The sequence below is a fragment of the Argentina silus genome (genome assembly GCF_951799395.1).
Source record: "Argentina silus genome assembly, chromosome: 6".
Lineage (NCBI taxonomy): Eukaryota > Metazoa > Chordata > Actinopteri > Argentiniformes > Argentinidae > Argentina > Argentina silus.
In genome coordinates, this window is record NC_139660.1 from 12,342,051 (window position 1) to 12,365,826 (window position 23,776).

General features: G+C 44.1%; 1 protein-coding gene across 1 annotated transcript in view; it reads left to right on the forward strand.

Annotated features, from left to right (window-relative positions):
* Window positions 1-23,407, forward strand: part of efna2b (ephrin-A2b) — a gene marked incomplete at both ends in the record, with an annotated part of 95,066 nt that extends 71,659 nt beyond the window's left edge. Inside the window, 3 exons of the mRNA XM_083671352.1 lie at window positions 13,014-13,306; window positions 20,410-20,475; window positions 23,280-23,407. Of these exons, the coding sequence (XP_083527478.1) occupies window positions 13,014-13,306; window positions 20,410-20,475; window positions 23,280-23,407 (487 nt within the window). The remainder of the gene's footprint in view (window positions 1-13,013; window positions 13,307-20,409; window positions 20,476-23,279) is intronic.
* Between the last annotated feature and the right edge of the window lie 369 nt (window positions 23,408-23,776).

A 23,776-nucleotide genomic window follows, 5' to 3' on the forward strand; every position in this document is an offset into this window, starting at 1 on the left:
CACACATGCAGCTTCCTTCATCCCTCCAGCCGCTTAGTCTGGACCCCAATCGATTGGCCAATCGCAGCTGTTTCTCAGTAGCACAGACTGTGAGTGTTTTTAGGGTCGTGACCCAACATTGATCCACTCTCCAGGTCCCGTCTGGTCCAGTGATGAATTCTGTCTCCAGCCCCCTTACTCTAAGGGTACAACACCCCCCAAACCGGGGTTTAATATCTAACATTGCCAGAGAGCTGGCTTGAGAACGTGAGTGCTTATTTCTCTTTTTTTCTTTCTCTCCTTTTCCTCTCTCCGCTTTTGCATCAGTTCTATTTCATTTTGTCCATAACAGTATTGGCTTGTGATGCAAGCTAAAAGCAACGTTGATGAAGTGATTCAGTAGCAGGTAGCTCAGAGCAGCATAAGTAAGACACCATCTCTATCCAGACCTGGGTCAAGTACATATATTAAATACTTGGAAGTATTCGAGGTATGCTTGATTTAGCTTGGCATTTACACTTTTGGAACTGTTTCCATTGTACCAGACATACTATATGAAGCACAGCCCAAGTATTTTTTAGTTGTTTTTTTTTATATGTTTTTAGGGCATTTCTGCTTTATTGGGATAGAGACAGTAGAGATTGACAGGAAGGATGGGAGAGAGAGGGTCGGAATCGAACCAGGAACCTTGTGATTACGTGGTAAGCGCATTAGTGTGCTACGCCACTAAGCGCCCCACAGTATTTTACATATGTATGTATTTGACCCAGGACTGCCCCATAAAAGAGAGAAAAGTTTGTGTCACTTTGTGTCACTGCGATATATATTTAATTTTTTCATGTCTTGTGTTTCAGTGTCTTGTTGCTTCCTTCGGGCACCCCTCCCAGACAAGTTCGTGCAAAGTTCACAAGAGGTCACCATAGTAATCAGAGACAGAGTCAGCGATCACATTTCACCCAGCATGTGGTACAGAGCTGGGGGGGTGGGGTCTACTCTCCTAATATCTCTATAATTTTTACCACTTTTACCACTACCTTACTGAAGTCAAATAGCTGATTACCATATGCACATTAGCCATATATGAGACACAGGGGGGGGACAATGTATGAGCAACTAGTAGTGTCCCACAACAAACCCCATTTTGACAGACAGTGGTCTTCAACCCTCTTTTGAGCATGGTGGATTCATGGAACTTAAGTTCCAACTAAAGTTGAGAAGAACCCGGTATTGCTGTCTTTTTGACAATGGCGTGCTTCTTCTAACTCTGCATTCAGAAAGCCCCAGAGAGGCCTAGGGGGGCATCTCAATATCTACTAGTGACCTCCTACCATTTGTATCCTTCCCTTCATCTGCAATAAGCATGCAATATAGGTGAAAGCAATATGATGAGTGACAGGATATGAGTTCTTTTCACCTCTTCCTCTGTGAATGAGGGAAAGGCTACGAGCAGTGGAAATGTAAAGAACCGCAGATGATGTGGAGAGGGCCAGGAGTTTTTCTTAACCTGGCCAGGAAAACGCACTAGTTATTTTTTGCTGGGCAGGTCACTTGGTCAAGAAGAACTCCTGGTCCTTGCCATGACACCCCAGTTGCTGTGTAGGTCGGGTGGAATGACAACGACTACAGCACAGATAGCACAGATAGCACAGATAGCCATAGCAGTGTCTTCCTTCCTCCTTCCCTCCCTTTCTCGTTTATATTTTCTCCCACTATTTTTTTCCTCCCCCCCTCCCCTAGATCTGGTAGTGCTGTGTTGCCAATATTGCTCAGTGAGCCGTGAGTTGCTCCTTTGATCCTGGCTCACCTTAGATTCTCCGGCCTCTAGTAGTCGTGTTGGGAAGGCAAATACAAGACCCCTTCCTATCTGTTGAGGAGCTCAACAGGACCACTGCTTTGACAGCAAGGTACTGGTTCCCTTCTCCCCGGGGGTTGTCAGTTTTCGTCCATCTGTCACCCTTTTCCCAGCTTTGAATCTTTTTAGAGAGGTCAAAATGTACATCATTGCTAATTGCCAACAGTGATAAAAAAATAAAATAATACAGGTGCCAAGTGGTGTTTGGCCGCTTTCTGTGAAGCGAGGGGGGGTACATATTTCACTGATTCAACGACTGAAACACTGTGTCTCCATAGAAATCTGAAATAGTTCTGACAGCCCAATATGTATACTTTTAACACAGCACAGAAACCGGCTACGGTTCCCCTTGTATTTCCCCTTATTTTTTTTCTGTCAGGCAAGCAAGCACACCTCTCACATTTGCAGGCTGCCTAACCCCATGTCGGGGGCACAACACAAACATTGTGTGGAGGGCCCTGTCTCAATTAAAAATGCATCCAATTACTGAGACAGGTCAACATGGGAAATCTGAATGGGAAATTAAATAAAGGCACACTCTCACGTCTAATACGGCTACCGCAATATTGTGAAAAACCAACGTAATGGTGGATGCTCTTTTCTGAGAGCCCTGTCATCCTCTCATTGAGTGGGGAGAGTTCCAGCCACATACTGTACCTGACCGTGTGTGTGTGTGTGTGTGTGTGTGTGTGTGAGAGCCTGGGAAACGGACGGTGGGAGCAGCTTGAGTTACCCGTTAGCCCTAGCTGTCAACCCAGGGGGCCGGGCCGGTCCCAGCACTGTCTGCTGCCCCTGTGGGCGCTTTTACACACACCGCTCCACTCCACCACAATAGGATCCAGTTTCCCAGGCCCCCACCGGCTGATACAGGCCACAGATAACTTTGTCTCCCTGCTTGTATCTTTTATCTCACATCTGGGAGCCTTGCCTGGGAGCAGTGCACTGACAACACTGCCTCCATTGTCTCTGCCCTTGTCATGACAAGGCTCCAGTTTCGGGCGGAGCGGGCGGTCCACGGAACACCGAGAGCCCCCACCGAGATGAGAATCATCGCCGGGGGCAACGGCGACATGACATGATTGCAGAAAGGAACGGGACAGGAGGGGGCAAGGCAGTGTACCGGTCCTCATGGGTAGTGCAGCACTGGCAAATGGGCATAGGTGTCAGGTTAGGGTGGAGACCAGCACAAGGCCTGGTGACAGGAAGTGTTGTCCACTGTGTGAACCTTTGGTACTCTGCACCGTGTACCAGTGTAATCTCTGTACTCGGCAACTGAGCTTTGCATGTATGCCTCCCAAGGGTGCCTCCATTCCCACATGGAAGGTACAAACCTGGATGCTAAAAAGGGGGAATTCGATGGAAGATACTGTTCTTTAAAAAAAAATGTTGGTCCTGTTGTAGAAATTAAGAATAATTGTGTCAAATTTTAAATACATTGAGAAATTCATGATAGTTCTACATTCTGGGAACAGTTTATGTGGATTTAAAGTTAATGGTGCATGACCCAATATAGTCTCTATCTGCAGTGTTCAAATTGCGATCAAGTGCGATGCCAAGTACAGTATTTGAAATCATGCATCTCTGCTTCATCGGGCTGTCAAAATAGGCAGTCTTCTTCACACTAAATGTCTATGACACTGTTTATATTATTATAGCAAATACTAACAGAGCAAAACACCTACAAATCCATCTTATTAACATTTATCACATATGGCATAGATATCAATGGCAATTTATCATAAGGCTAATAGTCCTGGTTGAGGGGAGGAGGGTGGAATCTTAGCCTGCATGGCAAATTGACAAATGACACACATTCCTACTTAGAGGAAATATATATTTAATCAATACCCTAGAGGAGTAGACTTAGATTGAACCGTAAATCATTGTAAAGCATGCAAGGAGCTGGGGATATTTAGCTATAGTGAGTAAAAAAGTGTTTGTGAGCCTCGAACACAACATTGTGAGGTTCAGAGTCCTTGTGGTGAATACCTTCCTCTGTTCTGAAAGGTGTTCTCCTTTTTTCTTGAAAGATGTGTGTGTGTGTGTGTGTGTATGTGTGTGTATGTGTATGTGTATGTGTATGTGTATGTGTATGTGTAAGAGAAATATAAAAGTAAGATACACTTCATGTTGACCCACATGTAAATGAGAGGACTATATAAAGTTTTCTTCACAAAGTAGAAAATAATAGGGGTATATTATGAACTATTTTGTACTTGAAGTTTTGAGCTTGAGAATAGTCCTTCTGCCCTGACGAGAAGTTATAGAACTTTTGAATAATGATGTGGCAGCACTACAACATTAAACCCGAAGAGACAGCCTGCATGTTGAGCCAGGGACTAGCGGCTAAGCTTTGGGGCTGTTAGCGTCACCCAATCCTTCACCACTGAACTGCGCTAGCTCGCTAACTCCATTACCCTGCACTTTGCTAATGGTGTTAAAAAAGACAAAGAGGGCAGGCTAAGGAGAGGGTGGGGGCATGATACACTTAACTCCGGAGTGCATGGCATCATGATCATTTTCATTTAGCTTTGTGCTCCTTCAAGCCTCCCACCCCACCCACCCACCCATATTTCCCTCTTGCCTATGTGATGCAAAGAGGCCGCAGAAACCTGATAGGGACCGATAGAAAAACAGAGGCAGTTTGTTTCTCATTCTCTCATTTTCTGAGATTTTTAAATGAGGTGTGCGTGTGTGTTTCATTCACACATGCGCTGATTGTGAACCTCTATCCCCTCAAGTTTTTTCTTCTTGGTTTGATGTTTTCTCATAAGCCAGGTGCACTCCGCCCCATGATGCGTAAGACTACGTGGTGCCTCTGTCTGACGGTTAGATCCTGCAGATCTCACAAGCCCCCTAGAGGACACCTCGCATGGAGGGCGTATTTACATTCTCCTCTCCCTCTGTAATAATCGACTTAATCTGGTAAACTTCCATGAAATCCCCCACTTTGTCAAACATGAAAGTGCAGCGCGTGTACATGGTAGATTTTGTGGAGGTTAATTGTGTCTTGTTTATTTTTTTGGAGAATGTTTTCAGAATATGAGGCATGTTTTGACAAATTAAAATGGAACATAATCACCAAGAGTGTGTGATTAGTCAAGATTCGCCTGTCAGTCCAAATTGTGATGGGCTCAAAGGAAGAACCAAATCAGTGGGTCAAAATTGCAGTCATAACTAATTCTATTGATTGCATTGCTGTGGCCCCTCAGAGCTAAATTTGATTTGTAAATCCTTTTCAGGAATATTCATTCATATTAATTATATTAGCGCATGGTTTTGAGATCAAAACATCTTTGATGAGTATTCAGTTGTACCCTAACTTGGCCTAGCCAATACCGAGTGAAAAAAATCTTGCCCACTTTTTTTCACAAGCTTAAATCCTCATAAATCATAACAACACTCAATGCAGCCTAGTCTTTCTGTGGGAGTCAAACCAACAGCTGCAATACTTAATCTTTCCTAAAGCTTTTGACAGGTACCTGATGTCTGTCCTAAACCGATGACTAAATGTTACTTGGCATTATCCTATGGCTTATTTTACCAGTAAAAAAAAAAAAAAAAATGAGTTTTTCTTTGCTTGTTTTGCTCGCTTTAAAAGGAGTGTTGTATTTGCTCACATTATACTGTATAAGTGCTCTGATATCAATTGTGTAGTAATCTTTCATGTCAAATACCTGCATCATACTAGCCTTCATACCCCATTTTTTTGTATTCTTGTTAACATTGTTCTTATCTTATTCATAAGTATTCATAATTATGAAATTATTATTTGTATTATTCAATATTCTTGGCCGGCTGCTCTACACTTGTTAGTTCATTGGCTGCAGGAGTACAGTACTGTAGATACTCTTGAGCTCCATAAATTCTAAGGTCAGTGGAGTTGAAATCATGATCCCTAACACAGACATATCATGTGACTCAACATGCTTGTAAAAGGTCCTGGTGCTTTATCCCTATTGTCATCTCAAATAGATAACAGATTCCTTGGGATCCATAAAACCAGAACCACAAACATATGAGCTGGTACTCTTCTTAACAGAGCAGGTAGTAAAAAAAAATCTAAGGGAAAGTCTAACCCTTAAGTTTCTGCCTGGTCTTACTGATATGGTTATAAATGTACAGCGTCTTCACAAGCTGCGTGGTGCAGTAGATGTCCCTGCTAAGCAGAGTGAGACTCATTGGACATTGAATGCAGTGATGGTGAGTTTTCCCTACTCGGCCATACAAAACAAAACCAGTGGACAGGACAGAGTGGCTATGGTGAATTAGAGGGAGTGTAATTTATCACAGCTCTGCCAATATCCATCGGCTCTGATCTGCTCCCCATCTGCGGGCGATGTGCACAGTGTTTGGGAGAGCGCTTACTTTCTCTTCCAATTATTCCCAAGCGGAGAGGGTATTGATGAAACTAAAGAAAGTATAGGCAAGAAGAGTATTGGGGCCCCAATGGTCCTGAAAGGCATGGATTGCATTTGCCATTTAAATGGTACTTAGACCTAAATCACCTGTGTTTGGCCTAAGGTGATGCCGGAAGACGTGTGTGTGTGTGTGCGTGTGTGTGTGTGTGTGTGTGTGTGTGCGTGTGTGCGTGTGTGTGTGTGTGTGTGTGTGTGTGTGTGTGTGTGTGTGTGTGTGTGTGTGTGCGCGCGCGCGCCGGCTGCCTCCCTCCCAAGGTGTGAGTGTGCTCAAGCATTCTCAATTAGTCTTCAAACCCCCCTCCCCACCCAGCTCCCTCTTGCAGACCACTCCGGGGTTTTCGATTGCACAAAATGTCACAGATGTGCTCCAGTTTGTTGTGTTTGTTGTTGTTGCAACTGCTGCCTCTGCTGTTACAGAAGGGGGGGTTGGAAATAGTTCCCCATCAGATGAAGTGTAATTATTCCTCCCTTGTCTTGAGGAGTGTGAAATAAAAAAGGAGTCTGGTTTCACACCAGATGCCAGCAGGTATGCAGAGGGAGTGTCCTCACTATCTAATTTAGCAGCTAAGAGATACCATGTTCACAATTATCACTGTGGTTTATGCGGCAACTCTCTGTCAGACACAGGGGATAGGAAATATTGTGAGTGAGGATGAGCACTTTCAAAACCCCCCAGTGGCAATGTCTCTCAATGTTGATCAAGAAAAGGAAATGTGACTGCTTCATAACAATATCCTTTACTAGGAATTAATGCCCATAATGTAGGTTGAAGAATGACATCATGTGCGTTGTAACATGCCATAACAACTTATAACAAGGCCCACGATTTTCTTCGGACCTCTAAACTAGGAAAAACTGTGGGCCCTAGTTATAGCTCACAGCTGGGTCCAGTGGCCCTACTTATAACCATCATTGTCATCCTCTCCTAGCAACTGTTGTTATATGGTCGTGAGTTTATTACTACTGTATTCCTCTAGGTTAACCACTGTATGTTGTCATGAAATGCCACTGCATGTTATGACAATTATGCTAAAGAGGAATGCTAGATGGATATGTAGTAAATACAGTGAAGATTGTACATACAGTGGGCTCCAGATTGTACAAGCTTGTCATTGTAAGGTATGCTGCTTCTTTTTCAGTGAGCATTACTGAGTCAGCTTTTTGTCTCTCATTTTTGGACGTTAGCGATGCAATAATTTCATGATCATACACTAAACTTTAAATCAGAATAGCCTTGCCATGCCACTCAACCCTATGTTCATTTGAACCAATGCCTCCCTACCTTCGAGTTTTCCAGGTCCATCATAGTTGATTCTTTATTTGATTGTTATTGTTATTCTCATATCTTTTACATATCCACTCTGCACTACTTCTTTTTTGTGGTGTCACAAGGTGCCACAGAGTGAGTTGGCGCTTTTTTAAAACAGACAGAGACATGGAAATGCAATTACAAGTAGAAGCAGAGAAGCCCTGAGAATAGTGCTCTCTCCTCTCCCACCCCCTTACGCAGTGTGGGTAAACAAGAACACAGTGTTGACGGGGGGTGGGGGTGGTGGTGGGGGCTGGGAGATTAAAACACTGTCTCATGGTTAATTCAAGGCCACTGAAGGTACAGCAGATAATTATAACCCACACACACATTGTGGTCCCCTCCACCACAGACAAACACACACACACACACACACACACACACACACACACACACACACACACACACACTCACTCTTGTATACATACTATACCCTGCCTGTCTATTACCTTGCTAACAATAAAGAGAATGAGAAAGAGAGAGGTTGAGGTAGAGGTACTTAAATGAGGACTTCAATCTCTTTCATCTCTCCGTTGTGCACACACTGTCCCCTGGAGGCGTCCTTTCTAAAATGTTCTCCTGTTTGTTTGTTTGGTTTTGCTGTGGCGCTGTTTCTCGGTGTTGGCCGAACATCAACTGGAGGTTAAGTTTGTGTAAACGCCTCGATAGGAAAATTGCTCACACAGAATTGAAATAACAAGAGAAATTACAGAGATGTAGGGAGAGAGGGGGGGGGGGTGGCGCGGACGGAAACCGGAGGGCTGCCTGTGCGTCTGCCTGACATAAAGCACAATAAACACGTTCCACATGGCGAGAGGTGGGCGCTCCAGATGAGGCCAGAGGACTAACACGTGGAAATGGCTTCCAGACAACACCCGGCCAGCACACAAAGAGCCATTCTCACCCTCCACCACTCATCCACCCACTCCTGTCCTGTCTACCCCCCCGCCCCCTCCAACTTAACCACTCAAATGATTGATTTGTATTGTGCAAAAAAAACTTGTTTGAGAGTACTTTTAAAACAAAAGCTAGAAGTCCAAGATTGGGTGCTGAGTAATCATATGACGTGCGGACGAAAAATGGGGTTTGACGTGTTTGAAAGGGTTGTGTCAAGTTATTAAATCCATTTGTTTGTATAAAGTCAACTTGCCCAGGTCATCAGTTAATTGCAGAGTAAATTCCCCTATTTGCCTTGGCTGTGTGTCAACAACAGAGGGGCGGCGGAGGTTAAAAAAGTCACATTTCCACGGCCAGGATACTGGCAATTGACAGACGTTGTATCCTGATGTTTGCCAAAATCCACAAGATGTAAACAAACCCGGCCTGGCTTTGTGTTGACAATGGAATTCCTGAATGAACGTTACAAACGATAGCCCCTCAGTTCATTAGTTAGCATCAGGCTCTGGATACAGATTGGCACGGGCATGGAGGGGGTATGATGTGTTGCTATACGGAAGGCGCTCTAGGCCAGAAACAGAAGAGTAATGTTCTCTCCTCTGTGCCCCCGGACACCCCCTGTTCCCTGGACCTGACTCCCTGATTTATTCCGCCTGGCTGGTGGTTTATCTTGTAACGTGTGTTTCACAGACAAACAAGCAGCTGGAGGCCTCTGTTGGAGGGTAAAAGCAGGTGGCAAAGAGAGTTCATGTTGTTTTTTTCTCCACTGGGTAAGAGGGTGAACTGGCCCCCAGGGAGAGAAGGAGAAGGAGAATCCTGTTGGAGGAAAAGGGCTGTTCTGTACCCTCCCATTCTCCACTCCCACCCACCTCATTGGTCCAAGTGTCAACGGAGTTCTTACACTATATTATTGGTCATATGTTATCTATCAAACGTGATGCGTTGTGTAATTGATGCTGCATGATTTAAGGGATAATTCACACAATGTTGTCCCCCATCCCACTTCACCATTAACCCCTCCCCTCTGTGGAGTTCACAGATTTGAAGATTGCCGCAATGTTTTCATACTTCTGAAGTTGATACAAAAGCTACAACCTTTTGTGTGTACGTTTTTCGTTTTGACATTGTTGCTTTAAAGAAGGGTTCTACTCAGGGCTTCAAAAGTAGATAGTGCTACAGACAAACATTTACCCCATGAAGTCATAAAGAGGGGAGAGTTAAACCACATTGCCGGACCTAGGCCAGCCTGACAAGACACTAAATCAGAAGAGTGGTTTTGGAAAAAAAACAAAAAAACAAGCAGGAAGCCCAGGTCTTGTTTCAGAGTTTGTTCGCCCACTAAATCACCCAATTATAAACACTTTATAATGCACTTCTAAACATTTTGACCTGATTAATTAAGGTTCTGTGGGAATTTGTTGGTGGTCAGATGGACTGTGAAACGCCCTGGGAGTTTTCAAAGACCAGGAATCCCTCTCCCGTCCCATTTTTAGTTTGAAAGCTAAATCGATCAATCACCACCACAACCACCATGTGTTTCTGGTCTGGGAGAAATAGGCCGTTTAGAGAGGGGCTGGGGTTTATTCATGGTGTCTGGAAGGGAAGGGGTTGGCCAGGCTCGCTGCACGTCTCAGAGTTATCATAACCAAACCATCAGGGAGGAACCTGTCTCACCCACCTGACAAGTATTTACAGTGGACGGGATAATATTTCATTTGCTGCTTGTCATGTCGGAATGGGGGAGGGGTGGTGGTTTTGGTTGGACCCACCAATCATGAACATGTAGGCACTGAGACACTGAGGGAGAGGGGTGGGCCAAGATCAATGAGTGATTGATTACAAGACCTGGGATAGCTTGCATACATTAGCTCACCTGCACACAGACACAGACGTGCACACACACACACAGACACACACACACACGCACACACACACACACACACACACACCCCTGGATACCGTTATTGATATTTGGATCTGTCATATCCTTTTCCCCCTCACCTCTCCCCCTCCCATCCGAACAAGGTCATTTCCCAACGTGTCACGGAACTCAATCAAAGGAGTACTGCATTGCTTCACCATTCCACTGCCTCCACCAACCCTTAATGACGAGCACCAGGGAGGGGAGACAAGAGAGAGAGAAAGCTTAGTTATTGATTTAGTGAGACATAATGCACAATTTGAATCCGAAAGTGAGATGGGGCCGCACTCTGAGAGAATATGCTGAGATGACAGACTGTATCCATTTAAGGGCCCCTAACACATGTTTTATGGAAAGAGAATTACATCTAGACCACAGGTTACTACAGCAGGCCACAGGAACATTATTATATTTTCAGTGTAGTTATCAAATCACTGCCTCCACCCCATTGGCCGAGGGGAGTAATACAGAAGTGCAACCCCATATTCCATAATAGAGGATAGTCTGTGTCCAAACTGAAACGCTCCCCCCCTTTCTCTCTCTCTCTCTTTCTGTGTGTTCACGTGTTGAAGTTTTTTATTTAATTTCTTACCAGGGTGTGATGGACGGAAAAGAAAGTAGCAGGCAGGGACGGGAGGGAGCATGGGACTACACACAGAGAAGAGGAGGGGGATTGATCTCTGGTCTGCTGCGATAAGGTGTTGGGGTGGAGGGGGCAGCAGAGGATGGGGGGCTGGGGGTTCTTGAGAAGATCCTTGCATGGCAGCTGGCTCCTCGCTCGGCCCCTCTGACACTAATTCCACCCCGCCAGATCAGCTGTCATCTGATGCCAGGCCTGCCTGCAAAACCCCACCCCACCCCCCACTCTGTACCCCCACCCTACCCCCTGGCCCCTCTCCCCTTTGCTTTTCACACTACCCCCCAGTAACTGGCGGCTTCCATAAACACTGCTCATGTTTGTGTGATGGTTTATCTCAACAACACGCAAAATGGCCTCCCCACCAGGGCCTTGTGAGGGATTATTGGCCTCTTTGAGGATCTCGCTCATGGCGTGCCTGATAAGGACAGTTAAGGGATATGGACTGCCGAGGGAGAAGTGACACACAGTGGGAAAGGAATTAATTTTGGTATTTGGGGTCTCTTTTTGATTTTGGGGTCAGTGTGTCAAACCTGTTTATATGGACTTCAAAGTCTGTGACAATAGTCTCTTTCCACAGCAACAGTGTCTTACAACATAACATCTGTTCCACTTAGTGGAGAAAACAGCAAAAAAATTGTTTAAAAAATCTCAAAACCAGGAGGTTCCAATCAGTGGTCTCATCAACTGAGCTAAAATCTGTGTCCGTTCAGCTTTGCCTATCCCCAAGCACCTCGTCCTATTATTTGCAAGTTGACACACTCAGTCTCCATTGTCGAGTGTGTCCAAAACCTTAGCATGTGAAAATCATCAAGGGGTTAGGGGCTAATTAGACCCTTGGTTTATCTGCTAGGTATAGGAGGAAGGTGTCAACAGGGGCAGTAACAAACCATTTAAGATCTCTCGTTGCCCATGGTATCTCAATTTCATTACATGCAAGAGGGGGTGGGAGAGATAAAACTGGTTGCACTGGGGAGGTGAACACGACTTGTCACTTATGCTATGGCCGAGGCTGCAAAAACGGCTTGAAAAAAACTGCACTACCCCCATGCAATGTGTCCTATTATTCAGAATAGGATTCTGACTAGCCGTAGATGAAGCCCAATCATCACTGGGCTCATGATTTGAACTCTGCGTTCAGCCTAGCCTCATGTGAGGAGTTAATAACCATGGCGGTGGCTCTAGTAAATTCACAGTGGGAAAAACTCTCTGGGATTTCATAGTAGGGGCCAGATCTGTGCTACCGTGCAGGTGCTCAATTTGTATCGAAATTGCCCCAACCGGCAAACTCATTTCACCAGAGCTGGGTGAGAGCCAAGGCCCTGTGAAGGCGCTTTAATGAAGCCGCTCTCACTCTGTGAACTCCTGAACTCCTATCTTCTCCCGTCTGTCCTGTTCTCATTTGCCATCTCATGGTGTAACAAGCTCAGTGGGCTAACACAGTCTTGTGGCAGTGTGGCAGGTCCCAGGTGCAAACCCACAGTGGAACACAGTAGAATTGTTCATCTTTCAGAGGGCAGTTTCTGTTTGAGTGGTGCAAGTCATGACAATGGATGGTGCTATAAGGCTGTATTTGTCCTGTTTTATAAGAAGAATACTTTGTGCGGGGGCGCTTAGTGGCGTAGCACACTAATGCGCTTACCACGTAATCGCAAGGTTCCTGGTTCGATTCCGACCCTCGACCTATCTTGCATGTCATCCCTCCTCTCTCTCTCCCATCCTTCCTGTCAATCTCTACTGTCTCTATCCCAATAAAGTAGAAATGCCCTAAAAACATATTTAAAAAAAGAATAAAAGAAAAAAAGAATAATACTTTGTGCATTCCATTTCTTAGGGGGCTTTTGAAGGGAGGGTGATTTGAGGCAATCTCAAAAATGCCGTAATTTGGTGCCGTAAAAGAGCATGGTCCAGATTTGCACTTAAGTGTGAAAAACCCTATAATGTCTCACCACTCTGGTCTAGTATGTTTACATTTGTGTTTCTGTCTTGCCCTGCAGGTTTCTTCATGGGGAGTATACGGTGGAGGTGGCCATCAACGACTACCTTGACATCTACTGCCCCCATTATGAGGATCCCCTCCCCCAGGAGCGCATGGAGCGCTACATCCTCTTCATGGTCAACTACGACGGCTACACCACCTGCGATCACCGAATGAAGGGCTTCAAGCGCTGGGAGTGTAACCGGCCCCAGAGCCCCAATGGCCCCCTCAAGTTCTCTGAGAAGTTTCAGCTCTTCACCCCCTTCTCACTGGGGTTTGAGTTCCGGCCGGGGCATGAGTACTACTACATCTGTGAGTAGGCTTACCCACCACACACACACATACACACACACACACACACACACACACACACACATACACACACATACACACACACACACACACACACACACACTTCTAGTGACCATTCACTTAACATCACAGGTTGAATCCTAACTTAAGACAACATGCTTGCTTGACTCAATTTTGTGCAATGTACAGTGCCCTCCGTATGTAATGAGACAGTGAAGTCTTTTGGCTCTATACTCAAAATCCAAACAACAAACAATTACTCTGAGGTTAAAGTTTTTTAAATCAGCTTTTATTTGATGGTATTTGTGTACATGGTTTCACCATTTAGGTAGGGAGACTACATATAAAATGTATTTCTGAATGGTGAAACCAACATATAGAATACACCAAAATAAATACCTTTAAATAAAAGCTGACAATCTATACTTTAACCTTAAAAGTAATTGTTTGATTTCAAATCCAAACTTTGGGAGTATAGAACCAAAAGAAGAAAACATGCTGAAATCTGTGAAAATGTTCATTACTTACTGAAGGCACTGTATATAAATGGAAGATTTTAAGAGAAAGAGATCTGAGATTCATACATATACTTGTATATGTACAGTGCATTCGGAAAGTATTCAGACCCCTTCACTTTTTTCCACATTTTGTTATGTTACAGCCTTATTCTAAAATTATTAAATTATTTTTTTCCCTACTACACACAATACCCCATAATGACAAAGCCAAAACAGGTTTTTAGAAATGTTTGCTAATTTATTAAAATTAAAAAACTGAAATATCATATTTACATAAGTATTCAGACCCTTTACTCAGTACTTTGTTGAAGTACCTTTGGCAGCGATTACAGCCTCAAGTCTTGGGTATGATGCTACAAGCTTGGCACACCTGTATTTGGGGAGTTTCTCTCAGGTTGGATGGTGAGCGTCGCTGCACAGCTATTTTCAGGTCTCTCCAGAGATGTTTGATCGGGTTCAAGTCCGGGCTCTGGCTGGGCCACTCAAGGACATTCAGAGACTTGTCCCAAAGCCACTCCTGCATTGTCTTGGCTGTGTACTGGCTGTGTACTGTGTGCTGTGTGCATCGTTGTCCTGTTGGAAGGTGAACCTTCGCCCAGTCTGAGGTCCTGAGCGCTCTGGAGCAGGTTTTCATCAGGGATCTCTCTGTACTTTGGTCCATTCATCTTTCCTGACTAGTCTCCCAGTCCCTGTCGCTGAAAAACATCCCCACAGCATGATGCTGCCACCATCATGCTTCACCGTAGGGATGGTATTGGCCATGTGATGAGCGGTGCTTGGTTTCCTCCAGACATGATGCAAGGCATTCAGGCCAAAGAGTTCAGTCTTGGTTTCATCAGACCAGAGAATCTTGGTTCTCATGGTCTGAGAGTCCTTTAGGTGCCTTTTGGCAAACTCCAAGCGGGCTGTCATGGGCTTCCGTCTGGCCACTCTACCATAAAGGCCTGATTGGTGGAGAGCTGCAGAGATGGTTGTCCTTCTGGAAGGTTCTCCCATCTCCACAGAGTAACTCTGGAGCTCTGTCAGAGTGACCATTGGGTTCTTGGTCACCTCCCTGACGATGGCCCTTCTCCCCCTATTGCTCAGTTTAGCCGGGCGACCAGCCCTAGGAAGAGTCTTGGTGGTTCCAAACTTCTTCCATTTAAGAATGATGGAGGCTACTGTGTTCTTGGGGACCTTCAATACTGCAGAAATGTTTCTTGTACCCTTCCCCAGAACTGTGCCTCGACACAATCTTGTCTCAGAGGTCTACGGACAATTCCTTTTACCTCATGGCCTGGTTTTTGCTCTGACCTGCAATGTCAACTGTGGGACCTTATATATAGTGTGCCGTTCCAAATCATGTCCAATCAATTGAATTTACCACAGGTGGACTCCAATCAAGTCGTAGAAACATCTCAAGGATGATCAATGGAAACAGGATGCACCTGAGCGCAAAGGGTCTGAATACTTATGTAAATGTAATATTTCAGTTTTTTATTTTTAATAAATTAGCAAACATTTCTAAAAACCTGTTTTCGTTATGGGGTAATGTGTGTAGATTGATGAGGAAAAAAAATAATTTAATCTATTGGGGGCAGCAGGTAGCCTATAGGTTAGAGAGGCCGGCCAGCGATCGGTAGGTCACTGGTTCGGTCCCCACCCCAGGAGGGAGCCGGATGTGAGCTGGTGACTGGAAGGTTGCTGGCACCTAAGGTGCCTACCACTGCTGTTGTGCCCTTGAGCAAGGTACTTAACCCCTAACTGCTCCAGGGGCGCCGAATATGGCTGACCCAGAGCTCTGTTCTCCCTTGGGGGTGTGCACGTGTTGTCTCAGAGGTGTGTGCAGTGCATGTGTGTTGTCTCGTGTTGCAATCAATTCCAACAATTGATGAGAATTGATTGCATAGCTAATAAACAGTCTTTTCTTTCATTTTAGAATAAGGCTGTAACATAACAAAATGTGGAAAAGCGTGAATATTTTCTGAATGCACTGTATATGAAGATATGCCCCACCATGTGCACAATGCACCATACCCGTCTCCTCATAGTTTATATGATTGGGTTGTTGATGGGTCACATGTCTTAGGAACAGAGATATAATTGGCTGTGGCTGCATTCCTGTTAGAACCACCAATTTCACCTTGGTCATGTGGAAATAACCTTTTGCCAATAAAATAAATCATAGTCAGACCCCATATTGTGACATCCCTTTGATTCTCCCCCCACACTGGTTATGTCCCCAGTGAGGTAGAGAAGAAATGGGAGCAGAAATTAATTTGGAGCCCCCACTGACCACACCAAAAAGATGCCACTGCGACTCATCAAGAAAACACTCAGTGCTGTCAACCAACGTTCTTAGGTTGATTAATATCATGACATTTCAGTGTATTGTCTCTGCTGTTCTGTAGCTGGGGAAGTAAAGCCACAATAGCAGTGGAGGTTTAATTAATAGTATTTGGCTTTGTTGTGGTTTCATTTGGCGTGCCTGACTCCGTCCTCCTACCAGGGCTGCCAACCAGGAAGCTGGCCTGTGCAGAAGACAAGTGTTCATTATTCCGCATTGTAATTCCCATATTCTGCTACGGCAACAGCAATTCAGTAGGAGTTTTGCACCAAACACAAAGCTGTTATAGTGTCAGTCTGTCCACAGCTTCAACCTGTAGTCTTTTCTTTGAACATCCATCCATTATATTGTACATGGACTCAATGTTTTGGTTCAAGGAGACCCCTTGATATGTTATTTTTTCTTGATCAACTGACGTGTTAACAATGCTGGTTCTTCATGAAGGCCAAGACGCAATAGGGATCTATATATTCACATCATATGTACATTTTGGGACCCAAATAAACTAGTTTTGATAAACTGATAAACTATATCAGTTGCGGACAGGTATCTGGCAATATAATGTAACATTTTACGACTTTTGCTCCATGACAGGTAACTTTGTGTAGACAGTAGCGATTCACATGCCAGCCTCTTTAGAACAAGAAAATAATGACAACAATTGTAAATCTTATAGTACTCTTATTGCTTCAATTGATCCTGATGAAATTGAAAAGTTGCTGCAAGTTAATAACATTGTAATTAAACTGTTACAATGTTACACTTTAGTGAGCATTAGATAAAACAGCAGATTGTGAAATCAGGCAATAAAGCATAACCAAACAGATATACTGTTACCAATCACAACTATCAGCAGTGGATCAAATCTTTTATTTCTGGCTTCCGGTTGGGTTATCTGTGGGTTTTTGTCTGACCTGCCATCCTTTTGTTTGGAGCCCAGTGCATCCCATCACTTTCCACCTTGATAAAAATGTCAATTTGTCAAATGGCAACCAAGCTATTAGTCGGATGCTCGGCTTCACAGGGTGAGATCGGTACAAAACCAGTTACCGGTGCCCTCATGCGGAACGCTTCAAATTATGCTGATTGGTCAAATCATATTTAGCAGAGGGAACCTGATGGGGGTAATTGTGTCATTCTGGCTCTGGCCGTGGTCATTACCATTTTTTGGACACGAGGCGCTAAAAGCCATTAGCCACGGAGAGTTCAGCACGGCCAGGGTGGTTGCTCTCCAGACAGGCCTGACACCTTTCCTTCTGGACTCCCCCATGCCCACTTCGCCTTCAAGGTCGCAGCGCACAGCGTTTCCTACATTGGAGGTTGTTGTTTTTTTTCTCTTCCTCAGCTCCATCCCTGGTGTGTCCATGCGCATGACACTTTGGCCTGATAAAAAGGGCCCCCGCTGGGTCCAGGCAGGGAAAAGGCTCAGGGCAGCATGCCGGATGCATTAATGAGGCAATTTCAGCTCTCTTTTTCTGTTTTTTTTTCCTTCTTCCTTTTGTCCCCCCCCTCTCTGTCTGTTTCTATTTCTTCTTTCTCCCAGGTTTTAAAAGAGGAAAAACCTTTGGAGATTTTGTGAAGTGAGAGTGAATTTTCAGGGGCAAAAAAAGCGAACAAGGCTTTTCATCTTAGAATTAATAATGCTCATTAATTGGGTTGATGCGATCCTGTGTGTGATTTGTTGCTAGGAAGCCACTTTTTAGCATACAGGAAAAAAGGTGACGGCACCAATAAAGAAATTCTGTGGCACCCCAACCTTAGAATGACAGTAGAGCATTCCATTCTATGCGATTCATGCCAAATTTCTTCATTTGGGATGGAAAGGGAGATCGGCTGATCATTTTATGCATAGGCTTTAAGTGGAGGTTCACTGCTGTTTCTTATGCCCAGTTTATTAACATGAGAAATCACATTTTTCAAAGTAAATGTATTAACTTTATTTTTATTTGTGCAATGTGTATACACATGTTTTGTATCAATATTTTTGGTGACCAATTCCCCCTCCCCCCAATATCATTTTAAAAACATATTTTATTTTCCCCCATTTTTTATGTTTGTACAAATAGAGATTTGTTATCTTTTCTAAGGAAGAGTCTGTGAAGTGTGCACTGCAACCTGGTCAGATTCATTCCATCGGAGCAGGGCCTAGTTGTGACAGTATTTAGACAGCACCCCTCGGTGAAGAGTTCAGGGCTGGCGACCTCATATAGGGCTGTTCTGTACCCCTACAAAGCACCCCTACCCAATCAATCACTCACTCCACTGTGTATGGACGCCTCCCCTCCAACATATGGTATATATTTCAATGCTTATTATCCTCTGGGTGATGGAGAGGTATTTAGGCTAAGGGAAAAGAGTGATGGGGGGGGGGGGGGGGGGGGGTACGACAAAATGCCTAACCAATGGGGCGTCCCTGGACTTATTATACTCCACGGGATGTTGTCACTCTTGGAAAGGAGGAGTGGGGGGAGACAGAGGACTGGCAACAAAAAGAAAAGAGAGTTCAAAGTTAGTATTCAGTGTCGCGGCAATTCTTGTCCTGAGCGGTTTTTAATGCACTCCGCCCTTTAGCTCCTAGCCAGGCCCCGCATTGTGTGGCCTTTGTCCCAGACAGCAGCCGAGGCTGGGAAGCAGTTTTCCCTGCCATTCAGCCCTCCTTTTCTCTCCCCTCCCTAAGAAAATTGTTTGGCTACTACCAATATTGTAGCTGTCATGGCCCCCGGGGTGTAAGGGTAAAGGGGGATGCTTGAGAAGTCGGGGTGTGGGGAGTTACTGGGGGGAAAGGGGGCTTAACTTGGTTATCTGTGAACAAAGAAGCATGTCAATCAACCCCAGTGTGACCCCCCTGCCCCCAGCTACCAGTCCTGGTTGAAGGATGGGTAGTGGTGGGATTGCCAGTGTCCTATCTGCTCAGACAGTGTCACCAGAGACCCGTGCACCATCACATCTCCATACAGTATATCCCATACCCATACAAGTGCACATACACAGACACACACGCACACACACTCATGCATGTGCAAAGGATCCTGATCATTGGTCCCAACTGCTCAGCCACTGCCACCAGTAACTCTGGCTCCACCCTGTATCCCAAACACACACATACACAAGGTATACACATACACACTGACTGCTCTGCTACTGCCTGTAGTAACCCCCTCGTCACACCCCCACACTCCTAATCCATGTGCACTCAAGCGCAAACCTCAAATATACACACTGATATGCAAATCCAAATGAACACTCACACTCCCTCCACACTCGCTACCCCTCCCCTCATCTACACATTCAAAAATAAGTCTCAAGTTGGAGTTTGAATGATATTTTAATTGTAGAGGAAAGAATTTGAGAAAGATTTGAGTGAACATAATGCTTAAATGCACTGTGCTATATTATATGCAGTGTTATGCACTGTGTAAGTGGGGGTTTTTGTGCACTGTTGGTGTGTTAGTTTTGTGTGCTTACTCTTGGCTTTATGTCATTTTGTCTAGACATATGCCGCTGTGTACCTCACTCTGAAAATGTTCCCCCACCAAAATGATTTTAAATACCAATTACCAAAGATTCTGTTGAGAGCGAGAGGCTATTCTGGTATCTGTTTTTTTCTTGTACCTGTTCTGGTACCTGTTGCACTGTGCCCGTTCTCTATCTCCCTTCAGTATGTTCTTTCCAGTGATGTTATTACCTCATCAGAGCGGCATGGAGTTGCTTGTTGTTTTTCCTTACTGGGCCATATGGTGTGTGAGTATGTTTAGCCACTTGGCCGTGGAGTAGTGGAGTTTTGTTCTTTGCACTCCCAGCCACAGTACACAGCCTGCGTGACTAGCAACACTACCATTTAGATGGAGCACCTGGCCAATGCAACATTCCATCTCTGGTGGTAGTGGCATAGGGACAAGTTTGCATGAAGGCACATCATACCCTTAGGGGTTGACATATAGGCTTGGGTGGTGGCCTCTAAAATGGCTGTTGATTTGCCTGGGGTATCACACCAGAGTTATGCCCTGCCCCTCAGTCTGGCAGAAGAAGACTGAAAGGGGAATAAAGGCCTGATGGATCACCTCTCTGAAATCTGGGTCCAATGAGGGTGGAGGACATTTTAGTTTTAATGGAACCTACTTATGGGTTTTCCCAGGCAGGATAATTTGAGCTATTTTCTGAGATTTGACAAGAAAACTGCTGCTGAATGTGTTATTCATTAACAAACACATACTTCTTTCTCTCTCTCTCTCTCTCTCTCTCTCTTTCTCTCTTTCCAGCGTCTCCACACCCTAACCTTGTTGGGAAACCCTGCTTGAAGTTGAAAGTCTACGTCAAGCCCACAAGTGAGTATTTACTTTTTACCCAGTCTTCAGTGAAATTGCCTACACTCCACTTCAGTTACACTCATCTTTGTGTATAATGGGAAATGCTTTATCTTTCTCTCCCAACCAATACTACTGCCACATTGAAAAATTGGAAGTTGGTGAAAATGTGTTAAAAATCAATAAAGAAAATTGTACAAAAAGTACAATCAAATGACTGTCAGCAAATGACTGTTTCATTTAAGATTAAAGGTCTGTCTGTAACTGAATTGTAGTGCCTTCTATCACACACATTGCTCATTATAAGGCAGTCATAAGCTGCACAAATCTCAAATTCTGAAACCATCTTAACCCAGGAAAGGTAGACAAACAGCAGAAACACCTGTAGGTCAGAGTTTAACCCACAAAGCCCTCTACCCTTATGATTTATGAAAGTAAGCCTCCATTCCATCTCTGTCTATACTCAGCACACTATCTCCCACCAGACCCCTGGTCAGACTCCACGGTTTTGTTAAACTGCTAGGACCCAGAGAATGACACACACTACACTCTGAGGTAGATACAATTCATCTGACAAGGGCCAGATAAGAATCCAAACTCTGACCTCCAAACTAATCATCATCCACCAATTCCAATATGGTGTTCCACATGGATATGTTTCAAGCCCTTTTAACAAGTTAAAAAGCAGCAGGCAACAGACTAGGTTGACTTAATCTCAGTCTAATTTTGGTGAGCAGTGACGCTCTCCACAACATGAGTTTTATCTTTTGACGGACAGAATGTGTTCAGATTATAAGACTACAGGTCACTGTGTAAAACTTGAAATTAAGTAGTTTGAGTTCAGTTGTTCCAAGCCATGGAAAGTGAGAGTCACAAGAAAGAGTTATCAGCCTGCAGATGTACTTTCTGTTCTGACTCAGGGAAGGCATTCATTCGTTTCAAGCTATTTGTACAAAGCCTTTGGAGAAAAGGAAGGCATTAAACTCCCTTCACAGTTCAAACTACTGTGTCAATATTTGGAACAGTGTCATTTGCAGAGTAATATCCCAGAGCTTTTAGCTTGGTGGTTTTCATTTCAGCCTTAACCCGACTGGTCGTGTCATTCCATTATCTCAGTATAATTGTGTATAAACATGTTTAAGATTATCAATTTCACAGAGCAGTTAAAACAATTACATGTAAATTGAAAGTCATACAGTATGTCTATTACTGAGCATTTCAATTATCAGTTTCCTCAGGTGCTAAGTTGAATTAGCCTGACAGTTTTCTCCTTCAGCAGTACAGTGTAATTTCCTCCAAATAATGTAATGTATATTGGTTGAACATTTATATTGTATACAATATAAATGTATACATTGTATACAACATTGTATACAATATAAATGTATGTTTGATTCTTACCAAGCAGTACAATGATGAGTGCTACGCACACTCCAAATGCAGTACAAACATTATTTAGGATAGCAGATAAGAAATGTATAACCAGTGTTTACTGATTTATAATATTACATTAGGGTACAGATATGTTGCTTGTATTAATGTAATCTGCATTGTTGTTTACACTTTAACAGTCAAATACATTACAGATTTTTGTCTCAGTATTCTTTTAAATGAATGCTTAAGAGTCTCCAGCAGCTTTGAAAGTGAGACCCTTCTGGATATGTTAATTACGTTATAAACATATAAAAAGTAATCACAGCACAACTATGACCTACAGTGTTAACAAAAACAGATGTTACTGACAGTGATCAATACCATCAGTCCATGATAAAACATTAACAGTATCCCTGAAGCCATTTGCATGTGTGACTGAGGATTTCTCCCACAATCTCAGGCTATTTCTTAAAACAAAAGCTTGTCTGCACAAATAGTATGCACCACTCTCTCTTATTTGAATAGCTGGGGGGGAAAGCATTTATTGGATTATGTGGTTTAGTAAGGATTTATGGGTGGATTTCGGTGTGGATTAACTCAGACGTTTGAATTGAATTTCCATAGGCCAGCCCGATCCTGTGTGGCTTGGTGATTGTGAAATATATATGTGCATATTTACAATTGCAGTACGGTAAAGAATATGGACCTGTCTGTTAAAAAAAACTTTATTATACAAAACAACCTGGCCTACCCTCCTGCCAAGCTCTGCCCAAACCATTACCATAATTCCTCTGCCTAAGTCTGGTATGTGGCTGTTTATTTTCATCTGCTCCAAGAGGGTAAAATCCTAATCTTGTTTGGAAGATGGGGGTTAACCTTGGTATTTCCCAGACCCGTTATTTTATGTCTTTTGGGGGGGAAATGGAAACAGCTTACTCTTAAATATTTAGGCAGGAATTCAAAAATCAGAGACCAATTAAAGTAATGGTAAATGGAGGTTACTCAAGGGGGCTGTAGAGGAGAGGACGAGGTGTCATAATTGACGTACTAGAGAAGTGTTTAGGCCCTGCTGAAAGTCTAATTGTGTGTGCCTCCATCGGTGTGACGTTCAGATGAACGTCTCACAGAGCTGTTTCACCATGTACATGTAGCTGCTCTCACTCTTCTCTTGTCACAGTGGAAATGACATTCAAACTGAGAGGTGTAAACAACGTTGCCATCATATACTCTTGACAGAGCATATCTGGGTCACAGGGAACGAAAATATTCTAAATGTATGCTTTGCCAATGTGTTTATTTTCAGGATTTTGACACTACATTAAATCAATTTGAAGCTCTATAAAGATCTCACTGTACAAGATTGCAATCGTTTTCAAGCTTAACCACAATGTTTTTCTCTTCTCTCTTTCTCTCTCTCTCCCTCTCTCTTTCTCCCTCCTACTCTCTCTCAGATGACTCAGTGTATGAGTCCCCGGAGCCCTTCCTAACAGATGACAGCACTAGTGGCTGCTTCATGGCCATCCCTTGTCTCTCACTAATGCTGGCCATGCTGCTCACGATACTCCTGGCCTCCTCATAGCATTGTGGGCCATGGACCCCCCCCAAAAAATCCCCCCTTATTTACCCAACACCCCACTACCGAATCTGCAGCCTCTACACACTTCTCCCCCCCTCTTCCACCCCTGTCCTTCTGCCCTGATCACCCTTAACCCCATCAGGCGCCATCTGGACACTGTAAACTTATACTGCTCCCTCCACCCCGCCGCCCCCTCTCACCGGAACCCCTTCTTCAAGACCACTGGCCTTCGACCCCTCCACACACAGCTCATGTCCATGGAGCGATTAAGGGGAGTAGTCATCAGGGACCAGGAGAGGGCCCCGTAAAGACCTTATGAAAACAGCCTCCCAGCTGCCAGGAGAGCTGGGATGTGCAGAAAGTGGGATTTTA